At 42.5% G+C, this 17,133-nt stretch overlaps 2 protein-coding genes across 5 annotated transcripts in view; one reads left to right on the top strand and one right to left on the bottom strand.

The window, feature by feature from the left end:
- LOC105448630 (tyrosine-protein kinase Src64B) overlaps positions 1 to 13,205 on the top strand; it is a 43,699-nt gene extending 30,494 nt beyond the window's left edge. For 2 of the 4 annotated variants that reach the window (XM_011687310.1, XM_011687312.1), the window contains exons 2-7: positions 4,552 to 4,824; positions 5,325 to 5,516; positions 6,076 to 6,286; positions 6,382 to 6,635; positions 6,847 to 7,557; positions 7,677 to 13,205. In XM_011687310.1, coding sequence (XP_011685612.1) covers positions 4,782 to 4,824; positions 5,325 to 5,516; positions 6,076 to 6,286; positions 6,382 to 6,635; positions 6,847 to 7,557; positions 7,677 to 7,891 — 1,626 coding nt within the window. In that variant the 5' untranslated portion in view covers positions 4,552 to 4,781 and the 3' untranslated portion in view covers positions 7,892 to 13,205. Of the gene's footprint in view, positions 1 to 693; positions 1,218 to 4,551; positions 4,825 to 5,324; positions 5,517 to 6,075; positions 6,287 to 6,381; positions 6,636 to 6,846; positions 7,558 to 7,676 lie in introns of those variants that run through there. The other 2 variants (XM_011687311.1, XM_011687313.1) reach the window with 2 other exon arrangements.
- A 161-nt stretch (positions 13,206 to 13,366) lies between these two features.
- LOC105448631 lies at positions 13,367 to 16,216 on the bottom strand. Its single transcript, XM_011687314.1, has 2 exons — positions 16,140 to 16,216; positions 13,367 to 14,608 (listed from the first exon to the last, which is right to left on the bottom strand). Exons 1-2 carry the CDS (start codon positions 16,214 to 16,216, stop codon positions 13,846 to 13,848), a joined length of 840 nt encoding a protein of 279 aa, XP_011685616.1. The 3' UTR covers positions 13,367 to 13,845.
- Between the last annotated feature and the right edge of the window lie 917 nt (positions 16,217 to 17,133).

The following is a 17,133-nucleotide window of genomic DNA, read 5'->3' as shown; positions in this document are numbered from 1 at the left end:
TATTATAACATGAAATAATTTATGAGAAGAGAAGTTAATACGATTATTAGCGGATGAAAAGTGTCCTTATTGATTTTCACGAGTGAAGGCTTAACTTCAGTTAGGTGTCTCACCAATCGAAGCATTAGTTGACAGACTTAAACAGTGCGCCAAGAGATGACGCATCGCTTCAATCCAGATACGTAACGTCAGTGAGATAACTTGAGATGCATACCGGCCCTCTTTTATCTTTAATTTCAACGCGCGTGATGAATCTACCTTGTACCTCGCAATCTTTGTGGTTGCTCCTTTGTCTACCTTGGACGCGTAAACGTTATCGATCAGTACGAAAATAAAATTAGCAACGGGGGAGCGTGCACGCATTTTTTTACCGTAAGGCAAAAGTATTCTCTGAACCGCTCTGACCAAGAGAGAAAGCTATTATCATTATAAAAATTATTTTACAAAAATCAGATTATAGAAATAATTGAATATGTTATCACATTTTACGGGTTGCTAAATGTAATTACGATAATAATGAATTACACATTTTAATTGGCTTATTGTATAATTATTTTTTCCAGCACAAAGATTTTAGTTGACAGAAATTATTTTCTCTTTGCGATAAAAAGAGATATTACCTTTCACGGATTTTATTTATTTAAATTATTTATGATCTACCGTCAAAGACGATAATCGTAAAATAATCATTAAAAAATATCTGTTTACAATTTATTTACGATATGTTTCGTGGAAAGTTAACACTCTAAATTAATATTTAGTCATTTTGAGGTACTTTAATGCTTCGACAAACAACTTACACTGCTCCGCTGTCGGCTTTAAATGTTATTAAGACGTTCGATTACGCTTTGTGGCTTTATATCGGCGACGTGGGAAGTTGTCGGCGTGTGTTCTATAGGAAAACAACAAAGTTATTACCTCAAGAGAAAGAGAGGGAGAGAGAGAGAGAGAGAAAGAGAGAGAAAGAGGGAGACTTCGTGCCGGGCGAGAATAACTAACGCATGCTCTCGCTTTTACGATCTATCCTTACGGTTAGTATCCGCACACACGTCGACGTCGGACGGTAAATTTTCACTGTCGCACTGTTCTTAAAGCGTTCGTCGTTTATACTTTATCACGCGGGACTGGATGGAGTCACTTCGTTGTATCGTGAAATCGTAAACGGAAATAAAAGTGATAACAATGGCCAGCGATTTTCCTGGGATTTCAACGGGAAGGTATACATATAATTCAACCCTATCGTACAGTATCTCGTACAAAGAAACGATAAGAACTGTCGTTTACTGTGAAATTTATTTAGATAAAAAGGATTGTCTCTTTTATTGAATAAAATAAGATCAAACTTTATTGAGAGTATTATAATATATTTTATCTTGTCAATTTATTAAGAATTGCTTAATAATAGTTAAGTGAATAATAATTAAAAATGCTTTAGTAGGATATTTTTGTTTAAATTTGATATAATTTCAAATTACGAACTTACGTAATTTAATATAGAAGTAATAGGGAAGATAATTTTTATCGAAATATGATATAGGATCTCTTTCTCTCTCTTATTCTATCTTGTATATTTCATATCTTATATATTTCACAAGCTTACATTCTTCACATTTATTCTGCACTGCGAAAAAAATATTTGGTATTTGTAATTATTTATAATCGTAAAATAATTATGATATAGGAGTCCACACACATTTTCATAGTTATTATTGCTATAAATTATATTTATATCTCTACCAAACAAATATATAGTTGGCACCGAAAATGATTATACATTATACAGTTATGGTAATTGCAGTCATTTTTTTTTCTCGGTGTAATTTTGCGTAGATGTAATCCTTTTATTATTTTTGTTGTATAAAAATTATGTGTACTGATGAGCTCCCAAATTCGCATTCTACGTCAAGGGGTTCTTCAATTAATTTATAATTTATCATATAAAGAAATATAGACCTTATATTGTCAATAAAAATTCCAGATTTTAAATATATCGATAATAATTAAGTCTTTAATTAAATCTGTCTAAAGTTTGTATCCTAAGAATTTCGATTATATTAGGAATCTATATTAAGGAAAAATTTATTTCGAAAAATGTTATCTTTTTTTCAGATCACAAGCGAAACATTCGCTCGATCTTGGCTCTTGACGCCGAAGTTCGCGAACTTAAAATCAAGTTTTCGTAAATATCCAAATTAAGCCGGTCCTATTTTCCGATCTGTCACGAGACCTAACAGTTTTCTACCGACGACGGCACAATCAGGACGTTTCGTCCTGACGCTAACGCTTAATACGTCTTTGTCCACGGTAGCGCATTGTTCGCCACGTAAAAGCTCCATACCGGATGGCGAGTGTGACGTAGTGTATAGGAATACAAGTTGTGGAGGATATCGACCGTTTCGCTACCCATGTATTACCCCGTTGCATAGACGTATACACGTGCACACGGACACAGGGGGACCAGGGATGGTGTGCTCGAGTTGTCCTATAGCCGTAGTCGGGCTGTGCCGATCGAACGGGAGACTCTCCGGTAGCCCGTATGCCATGGTAGTCGTATGCCATGCTTTCGTTCGGCACTGCAGGGGTTGGACCGACCCACATCCAAATCGATTCCGGACAATTGTTTCTTAAACCCGTGCACACGGGATGCTCGTGTAAAAGGCGCGTTCGTTAATCGGGACGATCACGTTGCCTGTTGAACTGAAATGATTTCTTCCCTACATTCAAATTTAATTGCACTGCCCATATTTTTTTCTGTAGATTCTAAAACCTTTACGCTGAGCATTGTTCATTTCGAATTTCGAAGATATTATTTCAGAGATAAACATATTCTAAATACATAGTCGATATTCATATTCTGTTCTTTTTTCAAGACCTTAAGTAATACCTTATTCTCTAAATTTTCTGGAGTGAGTTTTCAATCTTTTGGAGTGAGATTCACTCCAGAAAATTTAGAGAGTAAAATGCTAACATAGCTCTGTAACTTATGACACCTTAAGACTATATTTAAGATCTTAAATATAAGAATACCGATTATATGAATACCGGCCAAAGATATAAAAATAGATTTGTTATCCATTTGCAGTCAAAAAGCGCAATTCACCCGCAATCCTATTTTTTGAATTAGCATTTCAAAAATAGTCGAATTCAATACGATTTCGACGAATCCGCGTATTTAATCCTCTAGGCAAAAATATTTGTCTATATTTGTGACTGACAGCTGTATTTTTAAATTCCGTTTGAAAACTCAAGAAGTTATTTATGTACATCTCGACTGATCTTTTCAAAGAGAAAATTTCATACTTTCCGATTTCAGATATATCGTCAAATGTATCATTCATTCGCCCGTCAACGGATATTCCGTATACGTATCTCCCTGCTCGAAAATCCGGCCCTTTCCCCTTTTTCCCTTTCCTTCTCGTTCAGCTGTTTAATTAAAAAAAGTCCGGGTGTGCCGCTGGTGAGGGTGAGACTGTTCGTTCTATTTAATGATATGGAGATAATCGGAAGGGCATTTCGGCCCTTCTACGCTGGTAGCCGGCTTGGCATTCGGCACGGCAGCCTCGTAGTTATTGGTTTCTCCTTTTTGTATGAATATTTTCCCTCGATCGGAGCAGCGGCGGTATGCCGCTAAGTAAAATCGGCTCGCGAGCTTCCGCGGACTTTGATTTTTACAACGGGCGCTCGCTCGTCCCTTTGTTGTCTCATGGCTCCGCAGTTTTGCCTCATCTCGAGATAACAGTGCTCCCTAAAAATGAATCAGTGAAGTCATCACTGATTTTCATTTATATCATTTTTTAATGACATACTTAGAACTATGATAAACAGTGCCTATTTCGTGTTATTTCAGTGATAATATTCTGACAAACAGTGAATATTACTGAAAAATAATGAATTTTAGTCAAAAACTGTTTGACAGTGAAACTCACTGTCTTTCAGTGATATTCATTGTTTGAATCAGTATATTTAAGTATACTTATCACTGAGAGAGAGAGAGAGAGAGAAATAACATTGGAATAGTTACCATTAAGTTTGCCACTGGAAAATGATATACGCTGAAAATCAGTGATGATTTTGCACTGATTCACTTTTAGAGAGTGTAGTTGTTGTACATTGTTACACGCTAAATTGTTTAATATACAAACTTAATCAATGTCAATTTGGAAATTTTTATGAATATTGAAAAAAAAAAACTGTTATATATACATGTAGGCATCCTATAATAATTCCAAACGTTCTCCAGAAGACTTCTATTCTATTTGGAGAATTGTGATGATTGGCTCGATCACCGGCTGAATAATCGGAGAGTAATAACAGTAAGAAATAATAAAAATAATAATAATCGCGACGATGTGGTCGCTGACACCGTAGTTAATCACTGCCCTCGCGATGACTTCGCAATCGCGTCACCGACTTCATCGGAGCATAGCAACTTCCCGTTGTCAAATGACTGCAATTCGTAGGCCTTCGTCGTGACGCTGCATCCTGCGACCATTGTCGCGATAATAATCCTCGGTCGGAATCATGACAGATCTCGTCTGCCTTATGTTGCAGGAGCGGCGAGTCCGATAATCCGGCGATGGGCGGACGGACGAGAGGACTCTGAGAGTTTGTAGCGATATATACCTCTCTCTTTCTCTCGTCGCCGGTTCGATCGCCGGCCATCCGGGCCAACCGAGGTTTTCAACGGGACGATGGAGGTTTGCCCCGCGAATGTGTCCAGGATAGAGGGTGCGTAGGACTCCCGCGCAGAGGTTAGACCAGGAGCCTCGAGAGATTCCAGCATGGGGAAGTGTTGCAGCAAACGGCAAGAGTCTCAACCGATCGGTGAGTCGAATTCTGCGATCGATTACACGCACCGTACCGTAGAAGTAATTATCGCTTCATCACTGTAATAATTGATAACAATGGCGATATGTATGATTGCGTCAAAGTCACCAGTAGAAGATGAGAAATTAAAGTATCCCTTTTTCATCTCTGTAATTATTCAATCGAATAGATCCGATCTCTCTCTTTAATTTTTCGAGGAACTAAAAAAAATCCGTCTCGCTTTTTATGTAAGTTCGATTGAGTGCTTGAATGCAGTAATACACGAGTAGTTATGCTATAGAATGGTAACTGATTTAAATTAAATAAAACAAAAAAAACGTTCGCGTTGATTCTGGTTTTCCGCGACGAAGTTTCGCAACAAGAATGACGATCTCGTCTCGAGCGGGACATAAAAGCCAAGTTTTACTATAAAATTCTCGTAGTACTTAGATAAAAGATATATACTTCTCATCGGATTGATCTTCCTTGATGAGAGACGGATTTTTCTCTCTATTCAGGCTATAAGAAAGCAGACACGGGACTCAGCTCAAAGCACAGCAATGGAGGTTCCTTGGACCGATACACCGCCGACCCAAATCAGAGAGGCGTGCAAGCTCGGGCGGATATTATCCGACCGAGGCCGACACCCTGTAAGCTACAGATACCGCATCAGCAACCCCGTAAAACGAATCCGCCTGTTAAGTCTGCATGTGTGTATTTTTATGTTACTCTTCTTTTGCTTCCGTAGAACGACCAAGTCCGGACCAAGATAGAATCTTGTCTCGCAAGTAACCCAATGTTACGTTTTATTATGAAACCGCTTAGCGTTTAGTAGCCTTGTTGCTTCATAGTCCTGTTTTAAATGTTCCTGATGTCGTCCGAACCGGTTTAATTTTCATCGAATCACTCCTTGATAAAAAGAGATCTCCATATTCTTGATTACACAAAATAAAGTCATCAAATTTATGCTTCCACATTTATAGTAAACGCATGAAATTGTTCAAAGTTATATTTTTTAATACAAGATAACTTATAAATTTAATGCAATTGCGCAAATCGAGATATTATATATATCACCAATCGTTACCGCCTTTTGTATAAAATAATTAGCAGAAGCCCTTTAGTCAATTTGATTCGTACCAAGTTTTAAAGTTAAAAGTAAAGTTCTTTTGAAGTTAAATCGCCTCTAACCGGTTCGGGTTCTCCTCGATTTCTCTCTCGCTCGGAGGACAATTTGACGAGCTGTACTCTGTTTCTTTCTCGATGCAGCGCACTCACAGAGATCCAACAAGATCGTGGTGGCACTGTACAATTACACGGCGCGAGAAAGCACCGACGTTAGTTTCATGAAAGGCGACCGAATGGAGGTCCTCGACGATTCCGAGCCTGACTGGTGGAGAGTGCTGCACTTAACGACTCTGCAGGAAGGCCTGATCCCTTGGAACTTCGTAGCTGTCGAGCGGTCGGTCGAGAGCGAAGAGTGAGCATTTATCTTCTATTCTTCCTCGTTGGTCCTCTTCCGTCGCGTCTCTCTCGATACGATATCGTGTACCTATAATATCGCGCTCTTCGCAGTTGGTTCTTCGAAAATGTGTCGCGTAAGGAGGCGGGTAAGCTGCTGCTGGTCGACGAGAATCCTCGCGGTACGTTCTTGGTGAGGCCGAGCGAGCACAATCCGCGGGGTTACAGCTTGTCGGTCAAGGATTGGGAGGAAGGAAGGGGCCATCATGTGAAACACTACAAGATTAAGCCGCTCGACAATGGCGGCTTCTTTATCGCCACCAATCAAACGTTCTCCAGTTTACCGGCTCTGGTTATGGCATACAGCAGTAAGCTTTGAATTTACTTGCAATTGCATATCAAATAATATACTTAACATTTGTGAAGCAATATGTTTGCATTAATATCATGCAGATATTTATATTTTATTCTCATTATTTTTGAATTAATAAAAATTCTCTATGTTTTTTGAAAATAAAAGCAAAGACAAGACGTCTATGCTGAACGGTATGCATCTTTGACGGCATTTCTATTATTTAGAAAATGCATTGGGTCTCTGTCACGTGCTCTCGAAGCCCTGTCCGAAACCGCAACCGGACATGTGGGATCTCGGGCCTGAGTTGCGCGACAAGTGGGAGATCAACAGGAACGAGATACAGCTGATCTCGGAACTGGGCAACGGCAATTTCGGCAAAGTTTATTACGGCAAGTGGCGAAACAAAATCGAGGTGGCGGTAAAGACGCTGCGTCCAGGGACCATGTCGACCGAGGCGTTTCTGCAGGAGGCAGCCATAATGAAGCAATTCCGACACAGGCATCTGGTCGCGTTATACGCGGTCTGCTCGAAAGAGGAGCCCATCTACATTGTGCAGGAGTACATGTGTAACGGCAGCCTGTTGGACTTTCTGCGAAAGGGAGACGGCAAGTACATGCAGTTTGAGGATCTAATTTACATCGCGGCCCAAGTGGCCTCCGGTATGGAATACCTCGAGAGCAAGCAGCTGATACACAGAGATCTCGCGGCGAGGAACGTGCTGATCGGCGAGAAGAACAAGGCGAAGATCTGCGACTTCGGTCTCGCCAGGGTGATCGAGGACGACGAGTATTGTCCGAAGCAGGGCAGCAGGTTCCCTGTCAAGTGGACCGCGCCGGAGGCCATCGTCTACGGCAGGTTCAGCATCAAGAGTGACGTCTGGTCCTACGGAATCCTGCTAATGGAGCTCTTCACTTACGGACAAGTTCCTTATCCTGGTAAGTTTTTATTGTTCCTTAACTTGTAATATTCATATATATATTTTTTTTTCTCAGTTCATCACATAGATATTTTAAGCGTGTATTTTATTGTCTGCATAACATAATTTTTTTTTCAGGTATGCACGGCCGTGAAGTGATCGAGCAAGTGGACAAGGGTTACCGCATGCCGAAGCCGTTGAACCATCCGCTGCCCGACAGCATCTACCGACTGATGCTGCAGTGCTGGGACGCTAGCCCCGAGAAGCGGCCCACGTTCGAGTTCCTGAATCACTATTTCGAGTCGTTCAACGTCACTAGCGAAATACCGTATCTCGAACCGCCGACGGACTGATATACAGCCCATCAATATATGCAAAATCATCATCTGCCGCCGCACGGTCATTTTCACCCAGCCCACATCAATTGTGCCATGGAATTTTATGGTATTTACTGCTAAGTAAATTATTATTTAGCATGTATCACACGCCGCCCTCATCGGAACCTTCGCGGACTGGGTGCGCCGTTCTCATGGAGAGAAAACACTTCTAGTGGAAGAGAACACACACGCGTCCTCGCTGATACTCTACACCGTTGTCGCGAGTGGCAATTTTTTTTTCAACTGCGAAATTTTTCTACTAAGATTTCTGGCGACCAATCTTCACGAGACGCACTGCCGCGAACTTATCGAACCATCACTGTCAAATGCTGCCGAAAAATTTCATCTCTCATCTCTCTTTTCTCCTTTTCTCTCCCTTACGTGTCCTTATATGTCCTTAGCGTTAAGCACTAAAAAAAAAAAACGGATTGGAAGTTGAGTGTGCCATGGTGTTTTTTGTAAGTACCGTTCGCAAGAACGAATTGACAAGATTCTAATCTTCATGACCAATCAGGCGTTAATCTTAATGTTTAGAATCGGAAACGAGAAAAGACGACTGCGATATTAGGACCGCCAGGGGCACCGGCGAGTCATTTTTATCCGCCGATAAAAATTTCGCGACTAACTTAAACGCGTTTTCGTACTTTTGACGAGGAGCAACCACAATAAAGACGCTAGCAATGTCGGTAAATTTAGATACAAGTCACGATTATTAGGGAGTAACGTGATATAAGTTTGGGAGTAAAATGCGGAATTATAGATTACAACATAATACATCGTATATTAGTATGTTAGCGTATGATTACGAGAAATATATATATATATATAGAGCGAAAAAGAGAGAATGCGAACAAGTGTGCGTGTGTGTGTTTGCGTATTGTGAAACTTGTGACTTGTCAGACAAGAGCATGGTGTATTTATATTTTATTGATCTCGGATCACGGTTATACATCCGAATTTTTCCTAAAGTCCAGCTTTTTGGATACGTAGTCCTCGAGGCAGATTTTCATACGTACCGTTTGTGACGAAATCGCTATTATGAGCGCGTGATTTTTTCAAGGGCGAGGGCTGAACGTATGTGAAATTAGATGGGAAGGGGGGAATTAGATTTCTCGCGTGTAATTTGTCCGCCGAGAGGAAGCTCGGGATGAGAAATGAATCTCGTAAATGGAACGGTTACTGCGCACAATCCGCGTGAAGCTTATTTTCCGGACGATATTAACGTTCGACGGTTCATTACTCTCAAGTATTGAGGATCATACGTGTGAGTTTACGTGCGCTTAGCCTGTTATTGCTATTCATTTCGGTTGTAAAACGCATGTAAATCGGCAATGAGATGCATTTACTTGGACTTTGAAGAAAAATCTCGGTGCTCACAGTCGAGAGTTTTATCTCACGAGAATGACTTTCGATAATAACTTGTTTACTTATTCGCCGTGAACGATTCTCGATGGGACGAAAACTCGAGTGTGCACACAGCCAAACGTGTCTGCCAAAAACAGATCTGATTGTATTTACGATTGTAGATCCGCTTTCTATATCGATCTTCTTTTTTATAGTTCTTTTTTAACGCAACACACCGATGCATTTAATAGCTGCGTTTTTTCACGCGTGTAAGTTGTTTTAAGTACGCATGGATGGTGCGTCCGATTTGAATATCCTGCGAAAGCGTAGCGAATACCTCGCACAAATTTTTTGTTATCCTTCATTTTTCGGCAGTCGCTGTGTACGTTGAATTACGACGCTCTTTCGCGAAGTATTCATTGGTCTTGTTGAAGAGAGAAAAAAAGAAGGGTATAAAAATTAGGATAGACGAGAGAGAGAGGCGAGAAAGTTACTAATATCCGGATAAGTGCGAATGCGTGAGAGTGCGTTTGAGAGCAAAAAAGAAAAAAGAAAATGATATCCCGAAACCCGTGTCCGTGATGTGAAACCGACACGACGGGCTTCACCGTCGGGGTGAATCGGAAATGCATTTTCGGATCAACTTAAGTCATCGATGTTACTCGTACAAAGTGTCTGAAAAATTGTAAATTTTCTACTTAAAGAGGCGAGAAAGAGGAAAATACAAACGACGGATTTAGAATAGGGATTACTTAGACGATAAGCGTGACAGTCTCGTCGGCGGACACTTTGCTCTCCTCGCGGTGTCGCGAATCGAAAATGATATTCTCGCCTGCGATATTCTCCCAGGATCAACGTCGTCCCCGCGAGGCACATTACGCGCGCGAGACCCGAGATTGAGTCGATTGCACCGACGTCGGTTAAAGCCAGCTCTGGTATTTTATAACGTCACATTTCTTTCTGAATTACTCCTTAATTTTAATCGATCAACGATTAACGATCATTTTACGAAAGGTAAAGATGAGAAACGTAGAAGTGTATAAAACAGACTGTTGAATGAGTGTCATAACAGAAAGATCCCGAGATGTTTTATTGCATCAAGCACTATGGTATGTCAGTGCTTGGTGGACGAATTAAAGCCTTAGTATAAAAATCTTAATTGGTATTGCCATCTTTGCTTCTCGAGCCACATTGTGGATAGACTCGATCTGTAATCTGAAAAGGATGGCGATTCTAGTTAACTGGAATTACTCAACCTTGATCGTTGTTGCAATCAGCTGAGTCAAGCAATCTGTGTTGATTGCATCACAGTCGGGTTGACAGTGACGATGCATTTGTTCCTTTATCTACGTTATGGTTAAAGTAACGGTGCAAAAAGAACCGTTTAACTGCTAATTGAAGTGAGATGACCAAAGACAAAAAAAAAATACTGTTAGATCTGTTAGATATATTATGAGATCTAAAACGCAGGGATCTGCACCAGGTTTACTCGTGGTATATTATAAATATGTTAATCGATTTCTCCTCTCCTATCTCTTCCTAGCATCGTAGCAGAAACTGATTTGCAAAGAGATAAAAAAATTAGCCAGACTCGGCTGGCAAAAGCTGTGGGTGCAATCGATCTTGAATGTATACATTTTACTGTGTCACGATAAACGCGATGAGCCATTACGATACGATAGATATTAGTGATTAAAGTGAAAACAAAATGTGAGTGCGTTGCGCGCATGCGAGCGTAGAAAATTGTTACATCCGTGTCAGCGTGATCCTCTTTTCATGTGTATCTTACTGCGACTAAACGAGAGAGAATTACGAGCAATAACGCGGTAAGCCCACGTACGCCGATTTATTGTACGATAAGTTTAAACGTTGCTGCAATATCAATTTCGTATCTTCACGTAAGAAACGTAACAGAAGAAGTGATCTCTAGTATTAGACATCTTATTTAAAAAGTGAAATAAGAAATTAATGATCATATTAATGATTGTTTCTAATATCTAATATTAAATTATCAGCCATGATCTAGTATTGTGGAAATAACGGAATAATTGTGATATAATCAAAGAAATCTAAACGATAAAAGCATCTAAAATAAATGTCAAAGAGATATCGAATAGGATTTTCCAGACGCCTGTTTTTGTGAGTAAATTATAACAATTCGTAAAATGTATTGTTCACATTTGCATCTAGCTATTATGATACGCAAATATCTGGAAGATGTTTTAACTTTCTTTTTAAATTAGTCTCTTTGTAACATCTCTGGGACACCTACGTTGTTTGGATAGACTTTGATGTTGCGGCAGTCCTTATTTTATGATGATCCTAGAAACCGTAAGAGAAATCCTCAACCGCGATGTTTACATGGTAAACGTAGCATATTTCCAATAAAATTATAGTGACATCGCATGGAAGAGTGCGCGTGAAAAGGCGTTCACGTTTACGTAGCGTTTAGAGAGTAGGTGTATTACGTCCAAGTACATTTTTTCTATGAGCGTTTTATACCGATGATAAACTTGTTTTCTCATGATAAACGATCACTTGGAAATTTCGCTGATGATGATAATGAATCATGATCGCTACCGTAGGTCGTAGATTTAAAAAGAAGACATAGAGGATTTGAACTGACGCGAGCTCAACAGGAAACGATCTAGAACAGAACAGAAATGTCCCAACGCCGTAAAGGATGTCCGAAAGGCGTTTGCTGGATAGTTAGAAGAAACGCCCTTCGGACGTGCTTTGGATGCCCTTTCGGGCTTTCGTGTTCGAAAAGAAAGCGACGATTTCGAGCGACCCGAAGCGTTCGCGTTATATGGTATATATATTCGCGTAGACTGTTTCATTCGGATCACATTTGGACCATGTATTTACAAATTATTATGGTAAAGGCGTCGTGGCCTTTTTCCACTGGATATAGAGACTGATATTGTTTAAATAAAGCCCACGTGCTATCGGGAATTTTACGTCCGACCGTTTTTGCAAAATCTCCGAAGTGAAATATTTTTTCTCTCTAAATCCGACGAGTAGCTGTACAACTGTTATCCTTCATCGATCGCACACAATTGTACATAACAATATCTCGAGTGATCGAACATCGAAATTGTTCATATAGGAAGACGTATTCTCTGAATGAGTCGTAAATTTCACTAATTCGCGAATGAGTATACCTTTCAAATCTCTAGTGTGATCGTCTATGTAATTTAATTCTCATGCGATTGATAGTAACGATATTATGCGCCCCGGGATTTACCTCGGGGGGGAAACACCTCGGACGTATTGTTCCCGCGTTCTTTATTTGCAAATGTTTGCGATGTTTAAATTATACGGTGAGACCTAAGAAAGGGCGAGATCAGCGGTATACGCATATTGTACTTAAATGAAAATTATGCTCTTAAATTAATCGTGGATTTCGCGACACCTTCTTCGGAGACAGCGTTCGCGTGGTCCGCCCCTCCCCCCCCCCTGTTCCCCGTTCAAATGAAAATTTTCGGTAAATCTGTGATATAGGGACTGCTCTTTCTCTATCTCTCTCTTTCTCTTTGACGCGTTTTGATACAAAAGATCGACACTGTCGTCTCGCGGCCGAACACCGCGAGAGTTACCGCGTGCCACCAAAGGAGGACGACGATTATCCACGATTATCGTATCGATATAACCGTTTACAGGAACGGAGTTCGTCTCACGTGTGATGCGCACACCAAAAAAAATATATATTTTCTCGTACGCCCGGCTTTCTTTACGTTCGAGTTTTTTCTTCATCACCGTACATTCACCGCGCGTCGACGTACGTTTCTCATTCGTATTGTACCTAAAGCGAAAACGATCAGTACATTGTTGTCATTGTTTATATACCAAAGCTTATTATCATTAAGTAACTTAACGATTACTTTGTGTTATTATATTAATTGTCGTAAGCCTATGCAGATAAATATATTATGTATCATATTAATGTCGAAACCTTCATTGGCGCCCCGTGTATCAAGGAATTTCGTTGTTCAGGAGATTGTAATTTCTTCGTTAAACAACAAATGGCAAGGTGAGGCGAAAGTGCACGCAAATGCACGTATTAGAAATACCTATAGCGATTGTGTGGGTGCATTTATACTCCGATTTCAATTCATACAATTTATTCTAAAACCAATTATTCTTCTCTCGTAATACAAAAGTTTTCTTTTTTAAATACAGGTAATATAATATTTCCATTTTCCCTTTTATACACTAAAGAAACCAAATATCGTGCGCAAGATGATGTGAAAAAAAAGAAAACAAAAAGAAAATAATGCGAAGGAAAGTAACGTCTCGGTATCTCGCTACACTCTTCCGAAAGTTTATACAAAATAGCTCAACAATTTCGGAACTATACACAATTACAGCGAGAGTAAACGGGGTTTTTTTTGTTTGCCGGTATGTCATCAGGTATGTTAAAAAAATAATTTAGGAGATTAAATTAGAACGTAGCGTAAACGAGGGGGAGATGCAGGGTGTATGTAGAGAGTGAGGTGTTACACGCAGCCTCGAACTGTGTGTAAAAAGAAAAAAGAAGGGTCTGCATCCGCGGTGTATGCATAATTCGAGATACTTTACAATTATTAAGTGTACATCATCTCCGCCATGTGCGACATCTTCTTTGGAATATGTACGAACTCCTCGAAGTAGCCGGCGAGTTCGCCGATCGTGATGTCGCTCGACAAGGGCGGCGATATTCGCGCCTGTACCGAACAGGTGTTGGGCGAGCTCGACAATTGTTGCTGGCCGGCTGAGCCGCCGCTGGCCTCCGACTGCAACCCGCTGCTGCCCGCCGCCGCCGTCGTCGCGCGCTGGTCACCGCCACCACCACTGCCGCCGCCGCCACCGCCGCCCGGGCCGGGGCCCCGCTTCAAGTTCGGCATCGTGTTACTGCGGGCACGGTGGTAGCCGCCCGCGCCCTCGCAATCGTCATCCTGAATACTAGTGTCGTCCTTGACCTGCCTATTGTCTTTGCTGATCTTCAGCGCCTTGAAGTCCTTCATGACCGAGTTGTGGTCGATGATCTTGGAATTTTTACTGGGAATACTGAGCTTACACGTGTCCTTGAACAGCGCGTCCACTGGGTTATCACTAGGACCGCTGGTGCCGGGGGCGCTCAACTTTAGAATCGCGTCCCTCAGGATGGTGCTCCTCTTGGTCTTCTCGACCGTTCTCTCGTTCTTAGACGGCTTGAAATTCGTTGTACTCTTGATGCCCCTCGGATTAACTGGGAACATGGTAGGCCTGTTGGGCATGGATCTTCTTCGGAATAAACAGTTGCTGTCGGAGCTCGCGCCGAATATCCTGAATAGATTCATCGGCTTCGACTTGTCTGCCATTGCAATGCTGCAAGGAACAAAAAAGTCACTTTGTTAAGAAGTGATTGTGTGCCACGTAGAGATACAAAATGCGCTAAAACGTCTGTAAATGTTTTTGTCTTCTAAACAATTCTTCCCTTCGAATATATTTGCGACGCATATGACGCATAGAATATTTTAAGGTATAATGTTACTATAATAAAAATTAGGAAATGAAAGCTGTACAATATTACACAAGCAGGGAACTTCCGTGAACACGTGCAATTCTATCCAATCGCCGCCCTGACTGCAGTTCGGTAGTAACTACATCCGCAAGCCTCTCGAAGAATCCGTTTCATAATTTTCCAATGCTGCGTACCCTTCATCGATCTATCTCTCTCCCGAGTCTACTATCGACGCTACTAAGTCGTTATTTCCGGCATCACGGTGTCTACAGGTTTAAAAATAGAGCGTCTAAATGCTTCTCCCGATGGAATCGAGCCGAACTTCACTCGGCTCGACCTCATCCGGCAACGAGTCGAGGATCCGATCGCGCAATCGACGGATTTCTGGACGGACGACGAAACGCGCGCATTGTAAATACAATATATGTGTATATATTACGTCGCGCTGCTGGCCGACCTTGACCGCGATTACGAAAAATATACAGCCGCGGAGCAGTTTCGATAGCTCGATTGGCCAACGGGAGATACGACGATTGACAAAGAAGAGCTCGGACTGCCAGGCGTAGCGACAGCTGACAAATCAATCTTCGTTGTTCATCGGTGACTGACACTGTTGCAACCTACATCCTTACAGCCAAACATCTGTGACTTCAGCAGAAAGTAAACAGCGCTGAGCAAATCTTAGATAGGGAGTTAAGTATCCATCGACAACTTTCAATCTACATCGCGCTGTAACACTGTTTAATACTAAACAAATCTCAAGTAATTCCTCGAGCAACATTAACTTCGTTGTGCTAACATCCTTAAATTTTTACAAAATTGAATTGAATTAAGTTTGACTGTTGCGCCTGACTATTCACCAACAATAAGTTCAGCTAAGTCTGCAACTATATTGCTATCTTATCTAAAATATTCTCAGTCAATTCTCTCAATGATATTTATCTGAGATACAGATCTCGTAGTGGTACTGCTCTAACGTTAGACAAAAAATTTGACGTATTTTCGTGCGGGACACAATTGTCACGAGTCACGGTGAGACTGCAGTAATCATGGAATCGCTGTCAAAACACATCACAGACGCTTTTGCATCGGTCGCAGGTATCCCAGAATCATCAATTCGTTTCGCAGCGCGACGTCACGAAGGGACACGCTCTACAAATCGATCCGATAACAACATCGCGCTCAAAATCCTGCGACACGTGCGCCGAGGGCACTCTTTTAAAAGTTAAATCCCCGTCGACGCGCGCCGCACGGACGCTCGCGGGGGGTGGGGGAGGACACGGGCGCGAGGATCGTCCTCGACCTTGGACGAGCGCGTCCCTTCTGGGCGTCTACGACGCTGGAGCGACGCCTCTGCGTTTCACTACGTGTAGCCGAGAGAAATACGACGCTTACTGGGGACAACTCGTCGAGCGACGGTCGATCTCGAGCCTCTGCAGACGCGCCGGCAGCACGTCGTCCTCGTCGCCCATACTCGCCGCGGGCTGCCACCCGTCAGCGGTGGCGCAGCATCGGGGCGCGCCGTACGCGCGCGCGGCACCAGAAACTGCGGGCGCAACTCGGGTCGTCTCTCGGCTAGGTTAAGAGCAGCCGCAGCCGCCGCCGCCGCCAGCCGACGACGATGACGACACACGGTGCAACACCGCCGCGCGATGGGCGCGCGTACGTGGGTGACAGATCCACTTGGCGGCCGCCCGACGCGGCGCGATTCCGCCTCCGCTGCTTCCACCTTGTTCTCTCCTGCACCTTCTCGCACACACACAGGTCCTCGACAGTTCGGTCCTCTCTCGGTTAACAGTACGCGACCACCACTAGGCGAACGGCGCCGTCGTGTCGACGTGAGAGAAAGCGACGGATCCCGCGTCGGAGGATCCCGTGGCACTCGGCTACGCCGCAGATCCGCGAATCAATCGGTCCGACGTCGCGATGGCTAACGTAAATAAACACCGCTACTGCGCGGGACCGAGGATCAACCCGATCAACGGCGACTATCCGTGGAAGAAGGCGATCCAGAGGGCGCCGCCGCGCTCTCTCGAGACAGTGTCGCCGCGAGCGGCGCGGGCGCCAGATTGCCCGCGTCGCTAATTGGCCAAGTCAACACGGGAGCTTTTGACTGGTCGGTCCAGACTCCAGTGGAAAAGTTCCAAGTCGCTGTGCGTTGTCGTTGTCAATCGTAGCGTAGTCAAATAGGTTAATTGTTCCCTCTCTCGCTCGAGAAAATCTTAATTTGGATCTTTGGAAAATCCAGAAGAGTTCTCCGTTCTTTTCCGCCGAGACTTTCCATCGGGATAACGAAAGCGAATGGCAGAGATACAAATCGGGTACGTTCCGATTGAATCGATTGTTGCAACAAGCGTGTTACCATGAGCGAGATTCGCGACGCGAGACA

This window comes from Wasmannia auropunctata, unplaced genomic scaffold (genome assembly GCF_000956235.1).
Source record: "Wasmannia auropunctata unplaced genomic scaffold, wasmannia.A_1.0 LD336083.1, whole genome shotgun sequence".
Classification (NCBI taxonomy): domain Eukaryota; kingdom Metazoa; phylum Arthropoda; class Insecta; order Hymenoptera; family Formicidae; genus Wasmannia; species Wasmannia auropunctata.
The sequence above is the reverse complement of the archived record's forward strand: the minus strand, read 5'-3'. Positions and strand labels throughout refer to the sequence as shown.